The sequence below is a fragment of the Remersonia thermophila genome, chromosome 7, assembly GCF_042764415.1.
Source record: "Remersonia thermophila strain ATCC 22073 chromosome 7, whole genome shotgun sequence".
In the NCBI taxonomy this organism is placed as follows: domain Eukaryota; kingdom Fungi; phylum Ascomycota; class Sordariomycetes; order Sordariales; family Chaetomiaceae; genus Remersonia; species Remersonia thermophila.
Window position 1 is genome coordinate 807703 of NC_092223.1, and position 20193 is coordinate 827895.

Sequence of the window (20193 nt, forward strand, 5' to 3'; positions counted from 1 at the left end):
TGTCTATTAAACCCAGGCCCGCCCCTTCTGCCGTCCCAAGATGCTGACTTGACTGCCCTTCCTTGCACCCAAACAAAAACGACCCGAGCGTGGCTCTTCCCTCCCTCTCCTTTCCTTTCCCATGTTTCTCGTGTCCCGCACCGACTCTAAATAGAAGATGGAAAACTACCCCAAGTCTACCTAAGGAAACCTCCCCCCCCCCTCACAAAGACCCGGCCCTCCCTCCCTGGGGCAATAGGCAATAAGAGTACATACAAGGCGGCGTGACCGTTGTCGGAGAACGCCCCCTGCAGGAAACCCGTCGGGTTGAAGGGAGAGGGCATCTGTAGAGCATAGCACCTGGCCCGTGTCTGTCCGTCGCGGTCCGCCGAGCGTGCCTCATCCCGACGTAACGGTGACAGAGAGAGGGAGTTTCACGGGGGAGTCTGCTCGGTCGATGGATCCCACTAACCGCCAATGCCCCTCTCCCCCATACCCCCGGAGAAACAAAGAAAAGTCCAGTGACACGGCACGGATCCGGCGCCAAGCTCCCATGCGCACGGTTCTTGCCCACCAGAGGTCGAACGTGATTGTTGTGGTTGTTGGTGGTGGTGTGGTTGTTGCCTTGGCGTCCCGGCAGCACGACGCGGCCGCCGTGCCGTCGAAGCCTCATCAAGCTCAACCTCCGCATCTAATCGGCGTCGGCCAGCTGCATGATAAGCCGGGCAGCCATGTCGAGGAAGGGGAAGGGGCTCGTGACCTCCTTGTCTTCCAAGACGCGGCCGTCGCGCGTCTCGTAGCCGTCCACCTTGAAGTCGACGAGATAGACGTTTGATTCCATCTCGTAGATCTGGATCTCCATGCGCATGGCGACGACCTGGTACTCGTGGCCGTCGTGGTGCGTGACGTGGGAGGGGGCGCCGGATTCGCTGAGCCCGGAGGCGGCGGAGCGTCGTTGGAGCTCTGGAGATGGGCAAAGATTACTACAAGTCCGTTTCTAGGAGGGAGGGGGGGGGGGGGGGAAGGTGGGATGGGAAGGAGAAAGTATTAATGCGAGAGACAAGACGGTGCAAAGGTGCAAAGCAAAAAAGAAAAAAAAAGAAAAAGAAAACCTACTGTTGGTCTCCCAGCGAACGCTAATGCGCCACGGATCCGCCGGGAGCCTGTACAGCGATGTAGGATCCAGGCGCGACGACGAGCTGTGGCTCCGCGAGTGCCGGCCGCCGTGGTGGTGGTCATCGTCGCCGTCGTCGTGCTGCGACGGGTCGTAGTCCTCGTCCACGAGCCACGCCGCGCCCAGCTTATGAAGGGCCTTGTAGATGCACAGCAGGGCCTCCCACGGCGTGTTCCTCGAGCGGATGCCAAACTGCCACTTAACCGGCTTGTTGCGCTTCGGGGGGTGGACGGGGGTGAGGCCCTGAGGGCGGCTCGACTCGTCGAGGCGGAGGGCGCTGCGGGCGTGGGGGTTCAGGCGGCGGCGGTTCTCCTCCTGCTCGGCCAGGCTCCGGGGCTGCGGGGCCGGCTCGACGGTGCTGGGGGCGTCCGAGACGTCGAGGCCCTCGGCGCGGGCCCTCTCGCGGTCCATGAAGGCGCGGTGGTACATGGTGAGGCTGCTGGGGAGGACGCCGACCTTGCTCACGTAGGGCGGGCGGGCCGAGGCGCCGGCGCTCGAGGCGACGGAGCGGGCCGAGGACAGGTTGGCGTCGAGGTGGGGGCCGGGCGTGGCCGGGTCGTCGGCGGTGGTGAGGGCGGCCAGCTGGCCCGTCTCCATGAGCTTGTTCTCGCGGACGATCATGTAGGCGTCCTTGATGGCGGACGGCTCGTCGGCCTCGAGGGCCTCCTCGACGTCGCGCTTGCCGTAGCCCATGGTCTTGCTGATCTTGTCCGTCACCTCGTTGTGCAGCTTCTCCTGCTCCTGCGGGGGCGCGTTGGGGGCGATGTCCTGGACGCGGATGGCCTTGTTGGGGTCGACGCCCGTGTTGAGAAACTCCTCGACGGGCGGGTGGAGGTAGGCGGGCAGGTCCTTGAGGAACCAGGGGTCCTGGCGTATGTCGTCGATGGTGGCGCGGTGGACGGGGTTGACGACGAGCATCTTCTTGATGAGGTTGGAGGCGCCGGGGCTCATCCACGAGGGCACCATGTAGCTGCCCTTGGCGATCTTTGCGAAGAGGGTGGGTATGTGCTCGTGGTCGAAGGGGAGGCGGCCGACCAGCATCACGTAGAGAATGACGCCGCAGCTCCACACGTCCACCTCGGGCCCGGCGTACAGCTTGCCGCCGATCACCTCGGGGGCGGCGTAGTTGGGGGAGCCGCAGCTCGTCTTGAGGAAGTTGCCGTCCGTCATGATGTTGCTCAGGCCAAAGTCGGCAATCTTGACGTTGAGGTTGTCGTCGAGCAGCAGGTTTTCGGGCTTGAGATCGCGGTGCACAATCTTGTGGCGGTGGCAATACTCGACGGCGCAGAGCATCTGCTGGAAGAAGCGGCGGGCCTCGTTCTCCTGCATCTTGCCGTGGGCGACGATGTAGTCAAAGAGCTCGCCCCCGGCGTACTCGAGCACCATGATGATCTCGGTCGAGGTCTTGATGACGGTGTAGCTGAGGAGGAGGAGGAGGAGGAGAATGGCACGTCAGCATGCGTTGCCTTCTTGACGGGGGGCTCCGCTCGGCGAGGAAGGGCTTGGCTTACAGCTTGATGATGTGCGGATGGCGCAGCAGCTGAAGGTACTCAATCTCGCGCTCGACGCGGCCTTGCATGTCGCGGCTGATGAGGTTTTTGCGCGAGATGATCTTGAGAGCGACCTTTTGGCCGGTGCTTCGGTGGACGGCCAGCTTGACCTTGCCGAAGCTGCCCTCGCCGAGGGTGCGGACGATCTTGTAGGCGCCGATGCGCTGCTCCTGGCGCGACGACTTTTCGCGGGGGGTGCCATGGCGCTGCTGCTGCTGCTGTTCATGGTGGTGGTGGTGGTGGTGGTGGTGGTGGTTGTGGTGGTGGTGGTCGTCGTCGCGGGAGGCCGAGGGCCCCGACGACGACGACGACATGACGACGGCGGGGTTGAAGGAAGAGGAGCTGGACAGCGGTGGGGTATGCGGAAGGCCTCGGTCGGGCTGGTGGTGGTGGTCGTGGTGGTGTTGCTGTTGTTGTTGTAGTTGTTGTCGCTGCTGCTGCTGCTGAGTGGTTGGGTGGAGGTGCTGCTGGCTATCCCCGGGCCGGCGGTTGCGACGGATGTTGGAGGAGGACAGGGAGATGGACAACTCGTCGTCGTCGAATGCCTGGGACTGGGACATGGCGGCCGGCCGGGCAGGTGGACTGCGGCCTCTTCTGTCCCAAATGACCTAGGGTCCCTGTCTCGAGGGTGGATTGCCGGCCTTGGCCTGTGGAGTGGAGTCTCTGGCGGTTGGGTCGTGCCCTGTTCCCCAGGGAGCGAGGGAGCGAGGGAGCGAGGGAGCGTCAGGTCGGTGGCCAGCGTGCTGGGAGGTGGTGTGGACGGCGGGCTGGGTTAGCGGGGTGGGCTGGTTGGTTAGCGGGTTGGGTTAGCGGGTGCGGAGTCGGGTACGGAGTCGGGTACGGAGCAAGGAAGGGAAACCAAGATGAGGTTGAGAGTGGCGTGGTGGAGTCGCCGAACCAGGAGCATGGCATGGTCGACCACAGCGCCTTCCACTCTGCCCCTCGCCCGTCCGGGGACCCGGGCCTGCCACGGCGGGGGAGTTGCCCCGCTGCTGGTCTATGATTGGCCTGCAGCGCCAATGCGGTGGGGCGCCCGTGGCCTTGGCATGGCTTGGCTAGCGTCACGGGCGATGGACGTCAGCCATGTCAGCGCTGTCACTAGGAGGTAGGTCGGTCGAACAACAACCGAACAAGCACCATACTACGATGCATAGATACGCAGTAGGTAGGAAAGCATAGGGATGCCATGATGCAACTACCTCCCTGCGTCCTGCAATGAGCCATACGCACAGAATACCTACCTGATCACCTACATCAAAGTAACGGCAAGACAGAACGCAATGCTGGTGTCGTATAGGTACCTAGGTACTATAGGTAACCTTCCTAGGATACCCAGGTGCACAGACAGGAAGCCTCTCAGAGTCCCTTTCCTTACAGCTTGGTACCACTCCAGCAGCACTTCACCGGATGGGACAGACACCTGCATGATCCTGCTGCTTTCTTTTGCTTGTGTGTGTGTGTGTGTGTGTGCGTGTCTGTCTGTCTGCTGTCTGTCTGGGCGGATGGGAGTCCTTACGGCGTCTTGAACGCCGGCAACGCCGACGACAAGGGCACCTGCCAATACCACGACGCCACCGCCATGGCCCCGACGCTCATGCTAAACGCCATCAGCAGGTTGACGTCGTTGTTGTCCAGCAGGTCCCACCCGCTCTCCACCACCCGCGACGGCCTCTCATCCCCAAAGCTCGGCCGGCGGTGCTTGTTGCGGGCATCGTACCTATCCTCCTCCTCCTCCTCCTTCTCCTCCTCCTCCTGCTCCCGGGCCTCGTCCAGCTCCGCCGGCTCCGTGCGCTCCACGGCCTTGCCGCCCTCGCCGCGCAGCAGGGCCGCCTTGATCTCGGCCCCCGGGTCCTCCTCCCGCTCCGGGCGGTGCGTTTTCGGGTCCGACGACACCAGCACCCGCAGGCCGCCCTCGCCCTCGACGATCTTGCCGCTGCGGACGTCCTTGACGCTGCGCTGAAGGAGCCCTCCCAGGACGCTGTCCACCAGGCTCCCCAGCAGCCCCCACAGCGTCAGCCCCAGCATCAGCGCCCGCCGCTGCTCCGTCGACCACGGCGCGCCGCCCCCGGCCCGGCCCGCCGTCGCCTCGGTGCAAAACGGCACAAGCAGCATGGCCGCCGTCACCACCACCATGCTCCCCAGCAGCCCCGCCGCCAGGCCCGTCAGCGTCACGCCCCCGTTCGTCCCGCGCGGCACCTTGCGCAGCGTCAGGCTCGTGATGAGCCGCGGCTCGCCGCGCGACAGGATCCCCAGCTCGGAGCTGAACGTGTCGGCCGCCACGCACGCGTAGTTGGCGATGAGGCCCACCACGAGCAGGTCGCCGCCCCAGGCGAAGCAGAGGCTGCCCGGGTCGCCCCCGGGCGTCGCGCCGCGCGCGAGCGCCTGCTCGCGCGCCCGCAGCTGGTAGGCGTGCAGCAGCGAGAGAACCGACGCCACGAGCGAGTTGGCCAGCACCTGGACGTGGGTGCGCGGCCCTTCGCCGCCCGATGCGCCGCCGGACTTGAGCGTCAGGCGGGCTTTGACCTGCTCCTTGACCTGAAACCAGAGGTAAGCTCGTCATCGTAAACCAAGGGGGGGCCGAGACAAGAGGAGAGGAACACCACCTACATGGGTAGCCCGCGTCCCCGCCAAGAAGAACACCACAAGCAAAACAAAGGGTAGGTTCCAGGGATGAACCGCGTGGGCAATGGCCGTTACGGTGGCGGCGGCGATGCCCGCAGGGGTCAACGACTTCTTGGACCAGGCCCGGTACACGAGCAGCAGGGTTGCGGGGACCGCAATCACCGGCTTCATCTTGGCTGCGGCCTTACCAAAACGGCATGCAACAATAAAGGAAGTAGGCTGGCTAGAGGAAGAAAAATGGCGGATGCAAGAAAAGCATCACGTTACCAGCCGCAGCGTAGGACGAAGCGGGAACCTCCGGCCGGCTGGTTGTTGAGTGGGTAACGTTGAGCTGTTGCGGAACCACGTCAGCGCTGGCCCGTGCCCCCCTGTGTTGCCCACCCTCCCCCAACCCTAACACCGCCCTACCCTACCCTACCTCACCCTACCTGACACGACTTGCGCCCTGGGAACCCTGCAACCCGAACCCTAAATGACCCTATACGCAACACAACCCCAAGTGTCTTGAGGATGGCCGTCTTCCCTCCAGGCCCCGTCTTGTATCTTTGATCTCTACCCAGCGCACCCCAGAGAACGCAAAGCGTAATGCAAAAAAAGCTTGGGAGGGCGCCTTGGAGATACACGAAACGTCCATTCTCAAAGAGAGACGCCCATCAAGTCATAGTCACTACAATCACATAGAAGCACACCAAAGGCCCTGGCTGTCGGAACAAATGCATGCTCCCAACGAATACAAGGAGACGCAACGCACGCTGAGTGGACGGTCTCTCCCAGAAACATATCTTATACAACAAACATGATCCTCCGCTGGTGGGGAGCCCTCATGGTTCTAGTCCCCTTCGCTGAAAGTCTACCCACGTCTATCCGAATGAACGTTTTCATCAACGCTGCTTCATATCCGATGCCACAGAAAACCACCACCCCTATCCTCCACCATGCTTTTCATTTTCCCCTTCTCATCCATCCCATCTTCTCATGCCTCAATCAAATCACTCCGCCAGTGCTTCCCGGAGGAACGACTCCAGCCGCTTGGCCTGTGTTATAGTGAATTGTCAGGTCAGCGGCTGCAACAAATGTACATGCCCCTGGGAAAACCAAAGCCACTCACCAGCTTGCCATGCATCATGCTGAAATGGTTCCCCGGCATGTGCTTGAAAGTCATCTTGTCCCTCGCAATGAGCTCGTCCCACTTGTTCGGCCCAAAGTCGGACCGGTTGTCGAGCAGGAACAGCGCATGACCCTTGGGGTACGGCTCGGGCCGGGGATCCTCGGGCGTCTTGCACACGCCGTCCTCGCACCACACGGTCAGCGTCATGGGGCTTTTGCCCTGCGGAAGCGGAGCTGGCTTGTAGGCGCCCAGCGCCGTGATGGAGGCGGCAAAGTGAGGCAGAAGCCACTCTGGGATCTTCTTCCCTCCGTCCTCGCCGAGCAGGCCGATCGAGGCAAACCAGGCGTGGAGCCCCTCGGGCAGCGGCTCGATCGTGTCGGGCGAAGGAGCGTCAATGATCAGAAAGTTGTCCACCACGTCGCCCGCCATGACAAGTTGGTAGATGATCTCGTACGCGATGACTCCTCCCGCGCTCCATCCAGCCAGGTTGTAGGGACCGTGGGGCTTGCGCCGCTTGATCTCCTCAATGTACTTGCGCGCCATGCCGTAGACGCCGCAAGTAAACTCATGCGGGGTCTTCAGGAAAGGCGAGAAGAGCCCCCAGACCGCCCACAAAGATCCAACGTCCGCAATCTCCGTGTATGACGTCGCCGAACCGCTGCCGTCCGGTATCATGAACAGCTGCCGGGGGCTCTTGTGAGTCCCAGACAGGAGAACAGAGCTGGCCGTGCGGTGCGGATATTCGTCGATGACCGTCGTCGGCCTGGGAGGCTTTGGCGGAGCGGGCTTCTCGACACCGATTCTGGGATGCTGCTTGGGGGGCGGCTGCTTGCTGACAGGTTTCTTGGGCGCTGGATCCTTGACGCCCAGGGCCCGCTTAATCTCCTTCAGCGTCAGGTGCGCCGTGAAGAGGTTGGCAGGGACCGCCGTTTCCGGGAATGCATCTTGAAGCTTGCCGACGATGTTGAGGTTCATGAGCGAGTCCAGACCCAGATCTGCCAGGCTCGGCGCCGCGACGATCTCATCCACATCAACGCCGAGCTCTCCGCTGAGGATGCCACGGATCGTCTCCCGGCGCTGTCGACTGTCCCCGTCGCCATGTTCCCGGTCCTCTGACGCATCTTCCGCCTCCGATGGTGCGTCGCTCCCGGCGGTGGGCGTTGTGACGCCGGAGCCTGGCTCCGAATCTCCCGTGTCTTCCTCCGAAGTGCTGGCGCCAGGCTCAGGAGACGGCGCAGCCTCCTTGCCAAGAGACTTGACAACATCCGCGAGGTACCTCTTGAAAGACGAGACCGTGGGATAGTCGACAAAGGCGTTGGATCGGATTTCGACCTCGAGTTGTTCGCGGATCATACCGATGACCGTCAGGGACATGAGTGAATCGACACCCAGGTCTGTGAACGCCACATTGTCGGCGAGCTCGTCATGGTTGCATCCAATCTCCCCCGCAAGGATGCTCATGGCGGCGGAGACGATGTCCGTCTTTGGTCCACCGCGGGAGGCGGCGGGCTGCTTGTTCTTCTTTGGTCCGGAAGCCTTGGACGGGGCGGCCGCGGCGGGCGCCGGCTGAGCGGAAGCCGGTGCGGGACCAGGGGCGACAGCAGCCTTGCCCCGCGGGGGCAGGAACCTATTGAGCAGCGTCCGGGGAATCTCTTGGAACTTGATCCCTCCCGTCATGCCGATAATCTTGTCGCCATCAAGGAGATAGGCATCGCCAGCCATCATCTTGGATCCCTTGACCGGCTGCATCCGGATGTAGCTGCGGTACTCCTTGCCGGCGACGGGGATCTCGGTGAACCGCATCGAACCCTAGCCGTGCGAGATGTAGACGGCCTCGCGCGAGTCGATCGCATCGGTGCCGTTGATGATGAACCCGGAGATGTGGCACGCGCTGTCGATGTGGTAGGGGCTCATGTAGAACGTGCCGTCCTCTTCCGTCGTTGGGAACCGCACCTTGGCCGTCGCCTCGCAGTCGTCGCTCATGAGGATCACCTCCTGCATGCCGCGGTAGCGCGGAGCGTAGTCGACAAGAGCCGTGAAAAGTTTGTAGGCCAGGCCGCAACCAATCTTGGAGGCCTTTCCCTCCTCCTCGGCCTTCAGGAGCCCGTCGACACGCGCCTTGATGAGGTACGTGACACGGTCAAACTCGTCCTGCCACTCGTCCGGATTGCCGTAGTAGACCCTGCAGAAAGCATGGTCCGTCCTCTGGTTGCCCTCCGACGTGTGGAAAACGAGGTCGGCATGGCCCATCTCGGCATTGGCCGCCACCGTCAGCCGTAGAATGTGACCTGTTGCCGTCTCCTTGAAGATCAAAGGCTTGGGGACGCGCATCTCGGCGACGTTGCAGCCGATCTTCTTCGCCTGGGGGCGAAGCAACTTGTAGACGTAGTCGCAAGCTGTCATGGCCATGTCTCCGTAGAGCGACGACGGGCACAGGGGAGCGCCGTTGACCATGTGGCCTGACACGACGTTGCGCAGCTGTTCTTGGCAGAGATCCGACTCGAACTCGATGACGGCCATGTCACCGCTGACCTCCTTCTTGACCACCTTCTGCACTGTTGTCGTCGACAGCTCGGGCTTGGCCTTCGCAAGCCGAGGCGCCACGTCGCTGTTCTTGGTGAGACACCAGTCACCCGTGTACTGGATCCAGTAGTTCTGCTCGTCGAATGCGTAGCCGGGGAGATCCAGCAAGCGCACCGAGTCGAGGAAGTCACGGTGAAACTCGTTGAAGTTGATGTCGAGGCCGGCGTTGTGCAGAGTCCCAAGGCTGGTGGACAACGTCTTGTAGCACGGCTCCCTTCTGCGCAGGGTGGGCACGGCAACTGTCGAGGAGCCAAAAGAGGCCTTGACGAGGTTGGCGCAGATGGGGTGCGGGCCGATCTCGATCCAGGCTGTCTCATCATCCACGGTGCCCAGCTGCTGAGCTTCGACCAGCCCGTCGAAGAATCTGACGGGCTCGCGCGCGTGCCGCCGCAGGTACGTCGCGTTGATTGACTCGCCCTCGAGCACCCTGCCCAGAAGAGTCGAAACGACAGGCATCTTGGGTGTGTTGAAGCTGACGCCCTCCGCAATCGTTTCAAAGTCGTCCAGGATGACTTCGACCTGCGGCGAGTGGAACGCGTAAGGTACCTGAAGCTGAGTGCACTTGAAGCCTGCTCCCCCCAAGGACGCGGCCATGATAGCCACCTCGCCACCGTCGCCCGCAAGAACGGTCTCGCGAGGGCCGTTGATGCAGGCCACATGGATCTTGTCTGGCGTCGTGCCCAGGGCCTGCACGACAGCCTCGAGGGAGCCTTGAACGGCAAGCATCGAGTGAGATCCTTGGGTGCACCTCTCGAGGAGCAGCCGAGCGCGATGCCCGACGAGGTAGATGACGTCGCTGGCGGACAGCACGCCGGCGGCATCAAGCGCCGCGTACTCTCCCAGGCTGTGGCCGATGACGACAGCAGGGCGGACGCCCCACGACATCCACAGACGCGCGAGCGCCATTTCGAAGCAAGCGAGACCAAGCTGCAGAATGACGGGCGACATCTGGTTGAGGTCATCCTGGCTGCCGTCTATGAGTGGCATGAACGATGGGAAGCCTTGCGTGCGCGCCAAAAGGTCAAAATCGTCGATGGCTTTTCGGAAGACGGCGTGGTGCTCGTAGAGCTCCTTTCCGAGCGCAGCGTACTGCGAGCCCTGGCCTGTGAACATAAAGGCCACCTTGGGCTGCGTCCTGCCGCTGGGAGCGATGGTCTCCTTGACGCGGTTTGTGATGCCCGTTTGCACCTCGGCCAGATCGGCACCCGTCACGTTGATGCGCCAGTGGAACTGGGCCCTTCTGGCCGTCGTGGTGTAGGCAACGTGCGACAGGGGAGTGTCGGGGTGCTGAGCCATCCAGGCAACGAGGCGCTCGGCGTTGCGGAGCAGTGACGTCTTGGACCTCGCCGTGACGGTGACGAGATGGTGGCTGCGAGGGTCCGCCTTGGGCGGGGGCAGCTTCGGGGCGTCCTCGAGCAGGAGGCCCGTGTTCCCGCCGGCGGCGCTGAAGTTGTTGATAAAAACCCTCCGTGGTTTGCCATCCTTCCGCAAAAACGGAGTCGGCTGGAACGCAATGTTGATGTTGCGCTCTGCCATGTCCTTGGGGAACCTCTTGTTCATCACGGAGCCCTTCTTGATGCCGACGTGCGGGGGGATGCAGTTCTTCTCGAGCATCAGCAGCACTTTGATCAGCGCTGTGATGCCCGACGCGGCCTCGCCGTGGCCCACGTTGGCCTTTACCGTGCCGAGATAGAGCGGCCTGTCGGCAGAGCGCTTGCGGTCTGCGGGTGCAAACACGGTGGTGACCGAGGTCATCTCGGTGTAATCGCCAGCCTGGGTGCCGGTACCGTGCATCTCGACGTAGTCGACATCCAGGGGATCGACACCCGCCTCGTCCAGAATGGCCGTCGACAGGGCTGACTGGGTCGGGCCGTGAGGGTGGGTGATGGAGATGGCCTGGGCCGAGTGGTTGGTGGCCGTGCCGAGGATGACGGCGAGGATCCTGTCGTGGTCCGCCATAGCGTCTTCCAGACGCTTGACAATGACGGTGGCACAGCCGTCGCCTCGACAGTAGCCGTCGGCACCGTCGTCGAATGTGGCACAGGGGCCCTTCTTGGACAGAAACTGGCCCCGGCTGAGACCGCAGAAGATGTCGGGGTTGGTCATGCAGTTCAGGCCGCCAACGATGGCCGTGTCGCAGTCCCGAGCCTAGAGGGCCGTGCAGGCCACTTGCATGGCTGCGGCGCTGGAGGAGCAGGCTGTGTCGATGCTGAGACTGGGTCCCTCGAAGCCGAAGTGGTAGTTGATGCGACCGGGGCCGAAGGCGCGGACGCCTCCCGTGATGAAGTATGTGTCCACGTCCTGTGCCGCGTTGATCTCGCGCCAATCGTCAGAAGTTTGGCCGTAGAACGTGCCGATGCGGTCGAGCCTCGTCGACGGCGTCCTGTTCTTGACGAAGCCCGACATTTCGAGCGCCTCGTATGCCGTAGTCAGGGCCATGCGTTGCATCGGATCCGTCACCTTGGCCTCACGGGGTGACATGCTGAAGAACTTGGGATCAAACAGACCCGGGTTCTCAATCCAGCAGCCATACGGGGTGTGGCTGGTGTTCTGGATCTGACCGCGGGGGTCCACGTGTGTGGATGCGTCGAAACGGTCTGCAGGGACCACGCGGTGCACATCAAGGCCTTTCTCCAACAGCTCCCAGAGCTTCTCATGACTGGCCGCGTCCGGGAACCGACCGGCCATGCCGACGATGGCGAGCTTCGGCTTGCCGCTCGAGCCTTGGTTTCCCACGCCAGGCATCGCACTGCTCATTGACAGAGGAGCAGGTCGGCGGAGCTCAACCTCGAGATCCGTTTGGGCCCTGAGCAGGCTCTGCAACGTGGAGGCATTCTGGGTCGGTCCAAGGGGGATGATCAGGCAGCCCTTGCTCTTGAATTGGCGAGCTTGCTCGACGCAGCCTGTGAGCACCTTGTTGAACACCAGAGTCTGGTTCAAAATCGAGCGGCAGACCATCTCCAGGATCGACTTGGAATCGGCGGTGGGGAACCACGACCCTGTGGTGCAACACATGATGGGAGACCGGGGATGCGTTTTAAAGAAGGCATCCTGCATCTCTGGGTCGTTCAGGCCGAGAAGCCTTTCGACGTCCACAGAGGAGTGAAGATGGCTGGCATGGTAAGGGCCGTGGACAGGAATGGAAACCGGCTTTGGCGTTAGAACGCCGTGGCTGACCAAAGCGTCCAACGTGTTGGGGGGACCGGAGACGGCAACGCTGCTCAAAGCCACGGCACTGATGTAGGCGCGGGTCGGCGGAGGGATCCCCTAAGTAATGTCAATTCTGTCCCTGTGAAGGATTCAAGGGCCTTTGGCAGAAAAAAACATACATTGGACTCGTGAAAGGCGTTCAGCCTCTTCGTCGCCTCGTCATGATCGATCCCCGCAAAGATATAGGTCCAGCTGTCGGATTGCTCATGAGCCGGGCTCAGCCTCTGGCCCATCTCATGGACGTAGGATCCGGTCCGGAACGCCAGGATGACGACCTGGACGCCAATGTGAACGAGGCCCGTGAGAGATGGCGTTATCGAGATGGCCGCAGCGGCCCATAGTCCCGAGCAGAGCCCGATAAGGAACGTATTCTCGGGTGACGTGATGTCCTCGTTGTGCTTCTCGGCGTGACTGAGAGGAGAGTTAGGTCAGCAATACGGAATCATGCCATGGACGAAGGCCAGGGGGGAAACGTGACGCGACGGACTGGAGATAATGGGCAATTTGCGAGACAGTGAGCAGCGCGGCATCGAGACCGGCGTGCTTCAGCTTCGAAGCGTGGTACCGCTGGTTGAGCTGCTGAAGAGTCGAGAAGACCGGGAGGTTGGAGCGCTCGGCGGCGGGCAGACCTTCTACAAGGTCCGTCAAGGCGTGGCAGGCTTGGCGTAGGAACACCTTGGCGAGCTCACCCTGGTCCGCCTGACGGAAAAAGGCGACCAGGAAGGAGTGGCAGTCGAGTGACTGATCTCCGAAGAGGAGAAAGGCAGGCCGCTCGGCGCTGGTGACTTCGGATACGGATCCCATCTTGGCCACAAAGATGCCAGTGTGTGTCCTGGGGAAAGGCGATGGATGAGCTGGGGTTGCTAGTTGATGCAGTGTAAGAATGACTGGACGATGATGCTGGCGTATGCCGTGTTTTGTGTTTGGCGCGGTGAGACAGCTTGCGTTGGTGACTTGGAACGGACTAGAAACTGGGGATGAAGCTGAGCTGGCAGATGTTGGGAACGAGAGAGAGAGCTCTGGTAACATGGAAAAAGAAAAGGAAGAAGATGGAAGCTGGAATGCTTCTGGTGGAAATATCACTTGAGACACCCCGGACTGAACAGCCCAGAACCAGCTGCCTTTTCTAAAGGTCTGAAATCCAGGAGGCAATGGCCAACGTTGAGCTCCATGGCGTTTTGGGGCAGGCGGGAGGAAGGCTACGGCAAGCCCCAAAGAGGTGGTTTTACCGTGGCCACCACAATTGGTGGTAAATAAGGAGGAAAGGAGAGTGCAGAGGGTTTAGATGTGAGCGAGAGGCCAGACCAAAGTGAAACCTAGGTACCCTGACTTCCCAAAGTACACCACCCAAGCAAAGATCAAGCAGCCATCGTTACACCCCCCCCCCCCCCCCCTCCCCCCCCGGAGCCAGATCAAAAATCAGCTCTGGCTTTCCCGCCGATGAAAGTTTGAGTCACTGTCCAGAAACAGACAGGAAGGAAGCTGAACCTGGAATCCTGAATCTCATCCTCCAGGCTGGTATCTTTGTTGGGGTGTAAGCTGGCCGGGCCAATAACCGGGGGGTATGTCGTTGAGTGCCCAATAGGACAGCCTCATTCGGAGCACAACAATGATTGGCTCAACTCCTTGCCAAGCCCGTGTCCGTTACTTTCAGCCTCGCGAGTCCCAGCACAAGGCTGTCTGTAGGGCAGGTGTATCATTCCCCAGAGCTTCGCCCCCTACTCCCGGTCGCATCACCAAGGCGGGATGAACCGTGTTGATTTGACAGCTGACAATAAGTCTCCGATCCAGAGGCCAGAGGGCCTCGGGCTTCTGCTCTCTAAATCTGGCAGAGCAAGCACAAACCCAGCCATCACACTGGAGAAGTCACAAGGTATGGAAGACTGGGAGGGGACTATGGCTGACGAAAAGCATACTGATGTAAACAAACTACTGCGCTGTCCCTATGTACGATATCCATGCTTGTTACCATCCGCTGGCGTGCCTGATAAAGGTACGCAACGACAAAGGAAATTTCATCTCCTCCCGCCTCTACCCTCATCACTCACGCAACCCTACCCCGTACCCAACCAAGCCCAACGAGCCATCCCTATATCTGCCCCTCTCGATTGCCAGCAGAGACCGGACAGCAGGCAAAGCGCCGGTTACGTGAAGAGGAACTTTCCCATCCGGTGATGCAGCCAGCGCTTGCGCCTCTTTGTGATATACTGCGCTCTGTAATCGGAGAGACGCCGAGTTAGCTCCACAATCCAGCCATGTCCATGCTGAAACCCATGGCTCAGCAGAAAAGGACAAGGACTGGAGGAACAGCACGAGCCAGACATGAAAACAAAGCCGGCACTTACCCTGTATACTCTTCATCCGGAACGGTTTGCATGCCCGTGGTATCAGTGTAATTGACCGTATTCCCCGCGGCATTGCCCTCTGTCGGGATGCCCGACTTGTTGCAGACCGCTATGTGGTCGTCGGGGAATGTCATGCCGCGCAAAACATCGGGCGCCTCGATGATGGTGGCTGTCAAGCCCATCTCTACGTGCCACTCGATGTGGCAGTGGAACAGCCACACACCTGGGTTGTCGGCTTTGAAGCGGAGCACCACGTACGAGTTGGGCTGGACGGTGACGGTATCGCGGCGCAACGGCACCTGCGTATAGTTCTCGTCCCGGCCCGGCCAGACGCCCGCTTCGCTTGGCGCCCGGTACACGACCTGGAAGTGGTGCCCGTGCAGGTGGAACGGATGAGCCGACGTGTCAAAGTTGTTGATGACGATCTGGACGATGGCGTTGTGGTTGACGATGAATGGGTTGACTTGCCCGTACACGACCGGGTTTGAGTTGTCGGTGCCTGTCGTCGCCGCGCTGTACAGCGTGGGTACCAGCTGGCCAATGTATGTCAGGTTATTGAAGCACGCTCGGGGATAGCCGTTCTCGTCGAAGCAGAACGTGAAGTTGAGCGTGATCAGCTGGTCGTACGGATCCCAGATGCCCTCGTCGTCGTATGGTTCGAAGTCGACCTCATCCCTGGGCTGCCAGTGGTGGACAATATCTTGCTTGCTGAGGGACTCCGACTCATTCAGCACGAGGTAGCCCGTGTAGTTGAGGTCCCAGCGCTGTTCTTGCGTCGTGTTGGTCCAGTCCTGATTCAGATCGAGCGACATCAGGTAAGGGTAATTTCCACTGTCATTGGCGGAGCCCGTGAGGAGGAAGTCGTAGCGCTGTGCCGGGGCCAGGCGAAGCTGGTAAGCATCCTGACGTTTGACGTACTGGCCGTCAACCATGATCACCGACATGGTATGCGAGTCGAAGTGAAGCATCGCCGCGGAGAAGGCGGCATAGTTGATCCATCGGATGCGGTATGTTTTGCTCTGCGAGAAGTCGAGGTGCTAGCCCTTTCCCTCGTTGACCGTGATGTTGTCTGGGACAGGCGGTAGAAACTGGGTGTTTTCTGGCTGAATCATCTCTTGGACCAAAGGCAGGCTTTCCGTATGGTACCTGAAGAAGGGTTAGCCTTTTGAGAACACGGCGTCATGGAGAGTTCTTCCATCGCAGGGCGAGGGTACGCTACCAGTCCGACACGGCTAGGACGTGGTCCTCATCGTATTGTCCGCTGTAGGGGTCGTTGGGATCATGGATAACAATGGGCCCGCGGAGTCCGTCAGGATACTGCCCCGGAGCATGAGAGTGGTCTGTGGAATTCGAGGACAGTCAGCGATACCCGCACGACAACCCGCCACGTCGGCAGAGTTCAGCATGGCTGCGCCTGGTTTCGGCATAGTGAAAGACGCAAGTACGTTTCAAGGGTAGGAATCAAAAGTTACTTACACCAATAGGTCCCCGGGCGGTCCACGGTGAACTGATACTTCAGAGAAGTATCGGGGGGAACGCCGCATTGCGTGACCGCACTGGGACCGTCCATCCAAGGGGTGTTGACCTGGCTGATGCCGTGGAAGTGCAGGCCGCAGGTTTGGTTGCCCAACTGGTTGTACAGGTTGATGACCACGGTATCGCCGACGGTCGCCTCGATCATCGGGCATGGCCACTGGTTGTTGATGCCCACGACCTCGCGCCCGAAGCCATCTGGGCTGGCCCAGACCCAGGTGATGTTCCAGTCGTATGTGATCGTGTCTGCCGAGGCACCACCCATCCAGACCACCAGGATCAGCAACAGTGGGCGGAGCTGACGCGCGTGGATTTCATGCCGAAAGACAAAGCGAGACCATCTTAACAACGGTTCGAACCAAGCGAGCAGCTCTTCGCGCCAGGAGCCGATCCGAAGGAAGAGGATGACTCGCATGAGCCAGGTGATGGCCAATAGCTGAACCTGAGGCCACAGTTCGAGCGGCCCGTGGGTGACCTTTGGCACCGGCCGGCTCTGTGGTTTGTCGGGGTGGTGCGTCATGTTGCGGTGCTGGGTTGATGCTGATATCAATGTTAATGGAGACGGAGGCCTGGGTGCTGATAGTTGCCTCCCTACGCCTATGAATGATGCTCGATATGAACAGGACGCTGAGAAGGATGTCCGGCTCGCTGGCTGGGAGTGGCAGGGCTGGAGATTCAGGATGAGAGACGTCAGCCAAACCAAAGTCGGTAGCAATGCGCAGTCCACGCTTTCCTGACAGTTTTCCGTGGCGCATCAGGCCGGTCCAATGGGAAACGGCAGTGTTCCTGGAGGAGCAACGATTGCCATGGGCGACGGGCAACCAACGCCAGAACTAAGGCGACGACGTTGGAAATCTGGAAGGAGCCCAGGTGGCAGGCAGACCAGACCCTCCTCCCAAGGTCGCTCCGTCTTTGATTGGCATGTCCCGGAACTTGGGAAGCACTTGGCTCCCATCACTGTTCAGTCCGGTTCAAGAATCCAGCAACATTCGGTTGAAGCAGAGCGTGACTGACAGACCAGGTGTGGAAGGAGATGGACGCTGAGATCGTATGGCCGGGATGTTCGGGAACGAAAGCCTACGTATGAAAGAGCGGGTCAGAGCGCAGTAGTCAGAAGAAATAGCTGAACAAATCTATTTGGCGTCATGTCTTCCATCAATACCCTTACATGCTTGACCTAACAACCACCCATCCCGACGTTCTCCATGTCCAACATGCATAGCAGACAAAAAACATGAAAAAGAAAAAAAAAAAAAGAACCAGCGCATGGACTTGCGACCCTCATCATGGTCATCATGACATATCATTATCATTATGCCTGCCCCTCTCTCACCACACCTCTCGCCACACGCAAACACCTACACGGGCAGCGAGGAAAGGGGAGACGGAGACTAGAAAATACACTCCCTCACCCTCCCATTCTTCCCCACGCCCACCGTATACTCCACCCACCTCGCCACGCCCCTCCGTCCAGGAACAAGCACACTCCCCGGGTTCATCACATGGCACCCCTCATACGTCACAGCGAACGGCGGGGCCGTCGTATCGACGAGCACCAATGCCGTCGGCAGCGGGTACAGGTGCAACGCGGGAGCATAATCCCAGTGCACAGGCTTGATGGCGGGGCGGAAGGGAGCCAGATAGCCCTGGTCGAGAACCGTCTTGACGAGTTTGCGGGCAGCAAGGATGTCGTGGGAGAGTTGCTCTTGTTGCTGTTGTTGCGGCGGGGGCTGTTGCGGGGACGGGTCGATGTCCATGGCTTCTGAAGCCGCCGCGGGCGGGGAGGACGGCGCGGGGTTGGCGCCCGACATGCTCACGTCCTCGGCCGCAGCGGCGTCGGCCGGGGCGGACTTGGACTTGAGACGAACCGAAGAGCGGCGGAGGCGGGCCGAGATGTCGTCGCGGAAGAGGACGATTTCATGGTTGGGACCAAAGACGGAGATGCGGCCGGGGTTCGAGGTCCAGACGGCCTCTCCGCCGGTCCCTTCGGCGGCGGACAAACCCGCCTCGGCGTTGGCAGCAGCAAAGACGCGCCGGATGCGGGATGTGAAGAGGTCCGGAACCGGCTTCCGAGGCAGCGGGACCGAAGCACCACCCGCAAATGCCGAGACCCAGCCATCGTTGTCTCCCGGGACAAAGACAAAGGTGGCCGTGGTCAGGAGCATGGGGAAATCTGCGAGCGTGGAGGCCAAGGCGTCAAAGAACTCCTTGTACTCTATGCTGCCGCCGCTGCCTCCGCGGGCCATGACGGCGTGCGTGGTGAAGTTGCCGGTCAGGACGAAAGTCATGGGCGTGGAGCCCTCCGGATCCGTGGCGTAAAGCGACAGGATCTTCTTGAGCGCTTGCAGGGTGCGTGGCTGATCGAGGTTCAGCTCGCCGACGATGACAACGCGACCGCGGCTGGGCTTGTCCGGATCGGCCAGCGCCGGCTGGCGGAGCAGCCTCTGCTCTATCCTGCGCATCCGGGACCCGCATGCCCGCTCGCTGCCGACGCCGAGGAAGTCGATCCACCCGAACCCGCCGCCGATGGTGTGGTCCGCGCCGCCCTCCAAGCCGCTCACCCCGAGCGTGGCACGTCGCTTCTCGCACGGCGGCTGGCCGATGAAGAAGCCCTGAAACCGGCCGCCGATCGTGCCGCCCACGCCGGCATTCCCGCTCAACCCCATCCCGACGGACTCCTCTTCCTCCTCGTAGACGCCGTCGACCAGAACGATCATGCCGGGGGTGAACCAGGCCGAGTCCTCGGGGATGGACACGGCTTGTGACAGGTCCAGCGCGATGGCGCCCGTGAGGTCGCTGATGGCGAGGTTGCCCGTGGGGAGAACGATAAGCATGCCGAGAAGCATGTGCGTGGTGCCGTGTCGGCCAAGCAGGTTCGCGATAGGCGTGATCTTGTGAGACTGCATGGCAGAGGATGTGGTGGTCCGAACCCTCGCGCTTGTCATGGCTGACGTCTGAAACGCCTCGTTACGAAGCAGCCGTTGGTGGATGACGTTGTACCGGTGGCGGAAGACCTCGGTCTTGCGAGCAGCCGGCGGCAGCAGGGATGGTGGCGAGTTGATTCTGGTCGGTTGTTAGCACGAACATCCGCGGTAGACCCAGGATCGTCATACTTTTCAAAGTGCTTTTTCCCAACATTGTAGGTGTATCGGGGCTGGTCAAAAGCGTTGATGACCTTCAGCCACCGCCTGGCATCCTGCAGCGCTGCATCGTCGGGCTCCTCGTCCAAGCCGATGCCCGACATGCCGAAGCTGGCCTGGTTGTCGTCTGGGGTGAGCGAGCTGGAGGGTCTCAGGCCGAGGCGGGTCTTGGAGAGGTCCGCATCCTCGGTTTGCTCGAGCAGCAAGCTGTTCTGCCGACTCAGGCCGCGCGGCCCGTTGATGATTTTTCCGCCGCTCATGTTCCCCTCCAGCGTCTTCAGGATGTCCTTCAGCTCCGAGCTGGCGCCGTCGACAATGACACCCCCATTGCGGTTCTTCCAGGTCCGCGCAACCTCCTCCAGGACCTTCTCGGCCAGGCCTTCCTCCTTCCATCCTGAGCCGCAGTGTCTCCCGATGAAGGTGGCTAGTTCTTGCAGCGCTGAGGATGTCAGGGTCAGGCTGTGTTTCTTGGTGAACGTGCGGAAGGCCAGGGGGCGCAGCGTCGGCGGAGGGAGGATGATGGGGAGAACGGCAGCTTTGGCTGGGGCGGGGGCCTGAAACGGCCGCAGAGGATGGGCTGGCGTAGCGAAAGCGGGCGACGAGGAGGGGATATCGCTCGAGGGGGGAGCGGTGACTTTTGGCCTGGCTGCAAAAAAGGGCGGGGGGGGAGGTTTGGCCCGTTTCGCGCCCTTTTCAGGGCTCTTGGGTTGCTTTTTCCGAGGGCTCTTTTCGGGGCTTTGTATCGACATCATCTTGCTGGTTGTCTGTCGTTTTATTTTATTTTTTTGTGTCTTGTTGGGGTATGGCGACAGGTGCTGTCCACCTGGAGTGTGATCAGTTGCGGTGTTCCGTCTGGAATCTCTGGTTGAGTTAGCCTCGAGACCGCGTAAATGGGCTACGAGACAGCGCGTCGCAGCGCGTGTGGTGGGGCACGGAATGGCGACAGGGG

The 20193-nt window shown here is 61.1% G+C and overlaps 5 protein-coding genes across 5 annotated transcripts; all 5 read right to left on the bottom strand.

The window, feature by feature from the left end:
• Positions 1-670: 670 nt before the first annotated feature.
• VTJ83DRAFT_7191 (uncharacterized protein) lies at positions 671-3263 on the bottom strand (the record flags this gene model as incomplete). The annotated part of the gene is made up of 3 exons (XM_071013986.1): positions 671-942; positions 1096-2573; positions 2665-3263. 3 exons carry the CDS (start codon positions 3261-3263, stop codon positions 671-673), a joined length of 2349 nt encoding a protein of 782 aa, XP_070863408.1.
• Positions 3264-4215: 952 nt separating this feature from the next.
• On the bottom strand, positions 4216-5496 carry VTJ83DRAFT_7192 (uncharacterized protein; the record flags this gene model as incomplete). The annotated part of the gene is made up of 2 exons (XM_071013987.1): positions 4216-5238; positions 5311-5496. 2 exons carry the CDS (start codon positions 5494-5496, stop codon positions 4216-4218), a joined length of 1209 nt encoding a protein of 402 aa, XP_070863409.1.
• An 886-nt stretch (positions 5497-6382) lies between these two features.
• On the bottom strand, positions 6383-13255 carry VTJ83DRAFT_7193 (uncharacterized protein; the record flags this gene model as incomplete). Its single annotated transcript, XM_071013988.1, has 5 exons — positions 6383-8176; positions 8264-11164; positions 11288-12283; positions 12346-12637; positions 12714-13255. The coding sequence occupies 5 exons, from the start codon at positions 13253-13255 to the stop codon at positions 6383-6385; spliced, it is 6525 nt and encodes a 2174-aa protein (XP_070863410.1).
• A 1115-nt stretch (positions 13256-14370) lies between these two features.
• On the bottom strand, positions 14371-16624 carry VTJ83DRAFT_7194 (uncharacterized protein; the record flags this gene model as incomplete). The annotated part of the gene is made up of 5 exons (XM_071013989.1): positions 14371-14440; positions 14572-15590; positions 15718-15733; positions 15791-15911; positions 16048-16624. The coding sequence occupies 5 exons, from the start codon at positions 16622-16624 to the stop codon at positions 14371-14373; spliced, it is 1803 nt and encodes a 600-aa protein (XP_070863411.1).
• An 871-nt stretch (positions 16625-17495) lies between these two features.
• VTJ83DRAFT_7195 (uncharacterized protein) lies at positions 17496-19996 on the bottom strand (the record flags this gene model as incomplete). The annotated part of the gene is made up of 2 exons (XM_071013990.1): positions 17496-19167; positions 19218-19996. The coding sequence occupies 2 exons, from the start codon at positions 19994-19996 to the stop codon at positions 17496-17498; spliced, it is 2451 nt and encodes an 816-aa protein (XP_070863412.1).
• Between the last annotated feature and the right edge of the window lie 197 nt (positions 19997-20193).